Consider the following 7,552-nt stretch of genomic DNA (forward strand, 5'->3'; position numbering starts at 1 on the left):
TTGCAGCCGTGTCATTAGACAATTTATTGATGAATAGATGGTTCTATTTCCAAAATCACGCGAATTTGTTGATGGCTATTTAATTTAAAATCTTGAAGACAGATGGGAGCATTTTTGCAAAGCCAACCTGCAGACACCAATAATATCTCTACGTACGCTAAGTGAAAGGTGAGTAACATGTAAGTACATATTGAGGTCATATCAATTATCGAAATTCAAATTCAATCTCATCCATCCCATTTTATGACATAACTTGGCAATCAAATTGAAGAGATCCACTCAAATTCCACAAACTTCCAATTGGATAGACCTCAAGTGAGGTTAGGTCAACAAGGAATTCGCTCCTTCAACATTTGTGGCCGAAACAGAGAGAAAGAGAAAGGACCCACTGAATTGCAGGATTCTTCTCGCTCTCTGCGAACAACTCATAAGAATGAGAACAAGGCACTATCAACCATTGCTTGTAGAGCTGGAGACAGGCAGGGTGAAAGGAGAGGTTCGTCCGTTAACTGCTTTTTGGCATTGTTCCTTGTTGCCCCATCGTTTTCGTTGATCTCGAAATTATCCAGTGCAATGAGTGAGCAAAGGCAAACTCATTGCGGCAAAAGAGTACTTCTGTTTACTTTCACATGAGTCCTTCACAGTTCTGGCTTGAAAGCCCACTAGGCAGATGCAGAGCTAGCAGTGCTGCCGTTTTGTTTTCATTCACTTGTCGTCTTTGTTTCGGCGGAAGAATCCGTTCTTTGAGTGGATGAGATTGCCTCAGTCACAATGACAATTTCACATGAAATGAACTACAACATAGGGTAGACTAGAGGGTAGACAGATCGGTTGGTTATGCTGTGAACCAAAAACACGAAGAGTCTTTCTTTCTGACATTCGTTCTGGCATCGAGGGTGAGTAACTAAAGGTGCTTGTAGCTAATGATTCATGAAAGTTTCTATTGTGTTTTGGCCGGGGTTGCCGGGTGGAAATGTGCGCCCACACCTTCAAGGACACATGGATGAGCGTCCTTTGTTCCTTTCTCTGTGCCCACTTGTCTTGGAACTCAGTAAAGCAAGACATTGGGAAAGTGGGTTACTCATCCACAGATTTCCTGTGCCAGAGACCGTTCCAATCTCGTTAATACGCACATTGAACGAGCGGCGAATCGACCACGCTCAAAGACTACGGAAAGCGTTTCTATAAGTTTTTTGCTGAATGCAAAGTTTTCTGGTCATTCCGATCGCGAAGAATAGAACGTAGAACGTAGAACGCCGTTTTGCCAAGGACTGGTTTTTTTTCGACGGAAATGAGGTCCCGTTTCTCATCTTGGATTCAAAGTTGATGATTGTGATAAGGATCGCGTGGACAGGGGATGATGATCTGGGTTGGGTGACGAGGAATGCAGAAAAGACGATCCTCCGACCAGAAAGATGGCTATCCAAATGGAGGCCCATTGAACGAGAAGGAGGTGGGGTGACTGCAATGCGTGATGAGGCGATGAGGCGTGACTGTGGTCACTCAATGACAAGGTCTTGTCGCCTGGAATCAAGAGTAAAGGATCTCTTGTGCGTTCAATATTGTTGTTACTGTTGAAATATGTATTTTTAATCAACACAAATACATAATTTTGATGTTTTTCTTAAGGCTTTTCAAACAAAAAAACGTGGCTGCAAGAATGAGGTACGACCATTAATTACCTCAGCTAGATGAGAAAAAATGTTCATGAAAACCAAAGCTACCGATAGGGTTGCCGGTGTGGGGATACTTTCTGGTTCAGCGTTTAGCGGAACTTTTTGACTCAGGCAAAAAGCTCTGTTCCTCCTCTCTGCCTGGCCAATAAGCCATCATGGTAGTAGGGCACCTTTAAATCCAATGATAGACTACCATCTCCGTTGTCGTCTCTTGAATGGAGTTGAAAATTAGTGATTCTGGACACGATCCTCGGTTTCGCTCTTCTCCAGTATAGGATAGAGGAGTTTCTCCGTACTATTGTGCGACGCTTGAACTGGGTTGCACGCCCATAAAAGCACAACCAAGACGACAGACAGACACAGGAAAGAAGGACGAAAAGCGTTAAGGATGGATGCTGGCACTAAAAGTTCCAACCTTGGACCTTAACCAGTTAGGTGGGAGCCCTTTTGTGACAACCTCTGGATCTCCATCCACTCTATATCTATCTATCTATCTTGCCTGTGAACGCAGGAATGAAGGAATGAACCACTCAGCAGAAATTTAAATTCATGCCTCGTGAATCGGGATTGCCCAGGAGTTAATCTAAACGGGTGGGTGTCCAGTTGGAACTGTCGTTACCGGGTTGGATCAAAAATGGGCACAACGCAACCTGAACCTCACCTGGAGACACATAGACGTCAATGGTCGATGGCTTGGTATTGGGAGCGGTGCAAGTGTAGTTCCCGGAATCCTCTTTGATCACATCGTTGATGATGAGTCGAGTGTGAGTTTTCGGACCTATAGGGAATGAGAGCGAAAGTGAAAGAAGGTTAGACCTGAATGGTTGGAAGATAATGATACACTTGTCACACGAACCTGGATCGGTTTTGATGGATATCCGGCTCACTCGGTCATAATTGATCAGTTGGTCATTGTGATACCAAAACACATATTGAGGCGGGTCCATACTCTATAGAAGATAAAAGAGGAACACGTTCCTTTTATGAGACTATATGCGTGACAATCCGTTATTTTACAAGATCAAATAAAAAAAGTGAGGTAAATATGTCAGGCACTTTCTTGATGAAAGAAACATTAACGCGTTTTAATACAATTTCATTTCATGACGTCAAAGTGTTCATTTATTTAATGGATTTGTCAAGACTTACATTTTCGATGATACAAACTAAGGAGATGGCATTCCCGGCTTGAGTGTGGTATTCGTCACTGCCCAAAATGAACGCCGTGGGCACTGTCACCAAAAGGTTGAAATAATGGGATTTCACGCCCGTTTGGGTGCTGACCTAAAATGATCAAAGCCATGACGTTGTTCATGTTTATCCTTTTGAGGGCTATAGTGTTAGTCAGCTCTACAATTCAGGGACGTCATTCAATTGATCGAGGCAACAAGCCTTATCTTGGCTATCCTGGACACCCGAGAGAGATTACGCCCAACCTCATGCAGCATAACCTGCTCATATCCTAGCAATTGTTTCAAGGGTTGGGACAGTTCAAAAAATGAAAGGCAACGGCACCTACAGTTATTTGGAGCCCCTGATCTCGGAAGTGGAACACATCTTCGTCATTGATGATTTTGCGTCCCGGATTGAAAGTGGCCTTTTCCACAAAGAGTCGCTCTTTTCCAGCGAATTCGGAAATATTCATCCGTCCGATCCGAAGCTGACAATGATCTTTCAAATGGAAGTCAAGTTTGATCGATTCGAGCTCTATGATGTCAATGGAAAACTCTTGCAAATCAACTGTCCGTTCATTGCAGTGCGACTTCATGCCAAGGGCCTCAAACAGGATCGTTCGGTGGAGTTTCAACCCAAAGGGAAGTGTCAATTCACCATCCTCGACGACTTTGAACATCCCATCAAGGAGTCGGAAGACAATCAAATGCACTCAAGTGGGGTTCGGAGTTGGTATGTGGAGAAATTTCTGTGCTTGGACGATCCGAGAACCTATTTATGCGAAAGCGGTGCCTTAGTTCTTCGCAGTCATCTAACACTCAATCTCGGAGATCGAATCCCAAAGCGATCCTACAAACGAGAGGACCAGAGTCTGGATGTGTCCAAGGCTCTAAGTCAGCGTTTATCCAGAGAGTCCTATCCGGACATTTACCTTGTAAGCCAAGGCCTTCGGTTCCCCTGTCACAAGCACATGTTGGCCTCTTGTTCCGAAGTGTTCGAGGCCATGTTCTCCCAAGAAAACAGTTCTGAAGCGATTTCCAACGAGGTCAAGATCGAGGACATCGACCCTGACACTCTTGAAAAAGTGCTCGATTTTGTTTACAAGGACAAAGTGGTGGACTTTGAAGGCTTGGCCATCAACCTCATATATGCGGCCGAGAAATACAACTTGGAAAACCTGAAGATCTTGGCCGTTCAACGGGCCGTCCAACAAATTAACGTGATGAATGTGAGCGAGGTCTTGATCCTAGGGGATCGAGTCCAATCCAATACCTTGAAAGAGGCTGCTATGGATTTCATTCTACGAAACATCCAATCAGTGCGTTCAAGTGCAGGGTGGAAGGAGCTCACCCAAAATTTCGGCAACTTGGTGGATGAAGTCTTGGGTGAATTACTTTGAGACTTGACAAAGGGCAAGAAGGGAACCCTACTTGACTTGAGACAAGTCTGTCTGGAACAGATAAGACGACGCTCGTTACACTCCATTTGCGACAGACGGCTTGAAACAACCGTTTCATCTATGAAGATATTAGGGAATTCGCATTGAATGATATGGGCTCGAAACTGCGCTGAAACTGAGCTCAATAAAACTTGGAGAGCTAGTTAAAGTTGATAAACTAATGGCTAATTTTATGTGAATGAGTGGCCTGTCATTTGGCCTTAAAAGAGCCCGTGGAAATGAATGTATTTGGCATCCCTATGTCTTCAGAATTGCCTCTTTAGGGTGCCTGAGGTAATGTGCGCATAAATTTAAGTCTCGACTTTTGATAGAGGACAAAAAAAGTTGATCATAAAGTGAGATAACGAATGCCTTGAAATTTTGCGCTCGACTTTTTCCGCCAAGCTTGAGCACCCAATCTTCTTTGGCTGGTAAGTTTGGGTCTGTTTCTTGCTAAAAGAAGAAGTGGGTCTTTGTTTGGAACATCCAAGCTTTCTCAGGGTGCGTCTTCCAAAGAGCTTGAGGCGACACGAGGTTTCAAAGCAAGCTTCAGACGAGTTCTTAATTTATCCAAGAGATGCATCATAGAACGTCTTACAAACAAGATTCTCATAGGTCTTGTATATCAAATTGCGTGAACTTCAGCATCTGACATATTCCGAAGTCTTCTCCCAAAATAGGATTTTTCGGTAACATTCTGAGAGTTTGAAGAGGCCACTTATTCATGTCTACGTATGCCCATCGGCTTGGTCTGTCTTAAGACTGTCACATCGTCTCTTTTACTGTAGTAAGTCTTGATGGGGAAAATAGATTCCCCACCAAACGCATCCAAAGCAACAGACTATGATCTAGTCCTTGCACATCTTCCACGTTATCAAGTCCACTGGTATTTGTTCCATCCTGAGTTTCCCTACTCATCAGGCTTTCTAACCATTTGCACTTTGACGGCGCTTAAGTCGATGGATGTTCCATGTTGGCCAGGTGTTTCCAAAGCTGTTTGTCACCGACCCAGAAATTGGAAAGGCGCTTCCGCCATTTGCCACGATATCAATTAGGTCCGCTCCAAGCACATGGAGACGAAAGTGGAACTAGGCAATGGAAGATGGATCATTTCCTGTGTGGTTCTGGCCACACCACGCCGCACCCCCACTTAAATCAAAAGTAGACCCTTCTCTATAAAATTTGGGAGCATGGATTTCGAAATCCAAGTCATTGAACCGGAAACAAACGCGTATTTGATGGTTAACCAAATGACGTTCCCACCGAGGATTCTCCTGGATTTTGTCCTCTCGAGCCAATTCTTGATAAAGTCATAAAAGGATCAATAAAACCACCAAACTCTTCTTCCCCCTTCCAAGATAAATCCCCCTTGGATTTCCCGCTTACCTGGCACACATACGTTCCCTCGTCCCTTTTCTGCAAATACTTGATCATAAGAGTCCATTGACTGCTCTCTGGCAAGTGATGCATGAGGAATCTCGCGTCCTTGGTGAACACGGCTTGGTCCACGGTTAAGATATGCATGTCCCGTCGACGGATCCACGAGACCTGAAAAAAAGTGAAATATGAATGAATTATGGTCTAACTTGATGGTTAGGAACTCACTTGGCAAGGGCAAAAAAGAGGGGGACAGGACGAGGGCAAGGGCGAGAGAGAGCATTTTTTGGTGTCCCGCTTTCATTAACTTAAAATGAGAAAAAGGTGCGCTTGTGCTCGGAAAATACCAACCAGGGATGGGTGTCTTGAGCTGGGTATAAAGTATGCTATTTACCATTGAGTCAGCTATTGATTCAAATAAAACGACCGAACTTGTACCAATGGCATAGATAGACCCATATTAGGTTGTTGGTTAACTGTTACATCAATCTTGGATTGTTTGTTTGATTGTTACGAAGTCAGATGGTAGCCCTCTCGCTGATGATGGGTGTTCCAATTGATGGATATTCCCGCTGCATCGTCACAGTCAACATTAATTATTACCTCGCCCTCGGGAATCATTGCAGGTAGTACATCTGTACAATGAAAGCAACAATGGTTTGAAATCTGATAAGAATTGATTCTATTAGGTTCACGAATATTCACGCAACCTCTGTGACATTGGGTGGTCCGCTTTTCATAAGACAGCGCTCTCTAAATGATTACGACTAGATTCAGCCGTTTGTAGTTACAAAACTGCACTCCAGGGTATTCGTTCTTGTTCCCAAGTGGCCTGGGAGCATCTTTCTCTAGGGTTCTCCCAAAGGACAGTCGCTATTGTACCTATCAATTCAAAACACACATCGCCACTTTACTAAGAATCGAACCCACGCTGAGCGTCTATTCATTTGAATCGAAATGCGTTTCCTGATTGTTCAGTATACCAGTGTTTATCTAGTATTTACACAAAACTGTGCCAAAGGGGAAAAATATTAGACTTTCTCTACTGGCTTGCAATGTGGGTTTGATAATGGTTTAGAAGGTCAGCTTTCCATGTTTAGATTGGTTTGAAACCTCCAATTTTAAAGAATGGAACCCTTGGTAAAGCTTCATGATCAGCGTCCCCAAAATAGGATTGCAGAATTGACAATGGTAAGAAAGCATGCTCGTCTCAAATATCTAGCCTGCGGGCTTGGATTGGATGGAGCTGTTAAAGCCCGGAGGGGAATAAGTTCCTCCTAATTGGTGAAACCCAGACACCGTAAAGTCCATGGCAGCATGAGGATAAGGTGAATATCGTATTAGGTTTCCGTGATCCAATGCCCAACTGGCAAAAGCGCCTGAAGCTTGGATGAAAATGACTCCTAACAATGCAGGGGGAGGAGGATTGCTTCCATTTCATCACTCGTCGGTCCATGCAAGCGGAGAACTGTTCCGGAACGATCCTGGTGGGTAGCTACTCTGGATTCAATCATAGATCGGGTGCATTGTGCATTCGCGATCAGAAATGGCTTGTCTCAACCATCAAGGAAAGGCCAAGGCCAATAAAGGAATATGAAGTACTCGCTCCTTGACACACCGTCACTTTCTTTCACAACACTAGCTAGTTGTGAGGAGAGCAGTTTTTAGCTGGTGTTCCCACACCTCGAGGACGCATACAAACCCTAAACAAATGGCGTCGGTGGTCAACGTGGTGGAACTCAAAAGGCTTTTTAGCTCTCTCTTAGGACCTACTTAGAGCTCGGGGTGGACTCACTCTTCACACTCTTCATGAGCAAGATTTCTTTCCTCCCATCCTCTTCAGCCGCGAAACGACGCCCTTGAATGTACTGCAGTAAACTGGAATACA

General features: G+C 44.2%; 2 protein-coding genes across 3 annotated transcripts in view; one reads left to right on the top strand and one right to left on the bottom strand.

Annotated features, from left to right (window-relative positions):
- The window catches only part of LOC131877133 (lachesin-like), a 55,036-nt gene continuing 47,484 nt past the window's right edge, over nucleotides 1-7,552 (bottom strand). For both annotated transcript variants that reach the window (XM_059222727.1, XM_059222726.1), the window contains exons 4-8: nucleotides 5,674-5,835; nucleotides 2,826-2,960; nucleotides 2,533-2,626; nucleotides 2,338-2,454; nucleotides 1-1,524 (exon numbers count right to left, since the gene is read on the bottom strand). In XM_059222727.1, coding sequence (XP_059078710.1) covers nucleotides 1,307-1,524; nucleotides 2,338-2,454; nucleotides 2,533-2,626; nucleotides 2,826-2,960; nucleotides 5,674-5,835 — 726 coding nt within the window. In that variant the 3' untranslated portion in view covers nucleotides 1-1,306. The remainder of the gene's footprint in view (nucleotides 1,525-2,337; nucleotides 2,455-2,532; nucleotides 2,627-2,825; nucleotides 2,961-5,673; nucleotides 5,836-7,552) is intronic.
- LOC131877132 (speckle-type POZ protein B-like) lies at nucleotides 3,113-4,465 on the top strand. The gene has a single exon (XM_059222725.1). The coding sequence runs from the start codon at nucleotides 3,175-3,177 to the stop codon at nucleotides 4,246-4,248; it is 1,074 nt and encodes a 357-aa protein (XP_059078708.1). The 5' UTR covers nucleotides 3,113-3,174; the 3' UTR covers nucleotides 4,249-4,465.

The sequence above is a fragment of the Tigriopus californicus genome, chromosome 2 (assembly GCF_007210705.1).
Source record: "Tigriopus californicus strain San Diego chromosome 2, Tcal_SD_v2.1, whole genome shotgun sequence".
Lineage (NCBI taxonomy): Eukaryota > Metazoa > Arthropoda > Copepoda > Harpacticoida > Harpacticidae > Tigriopus > Tigriopus californicus.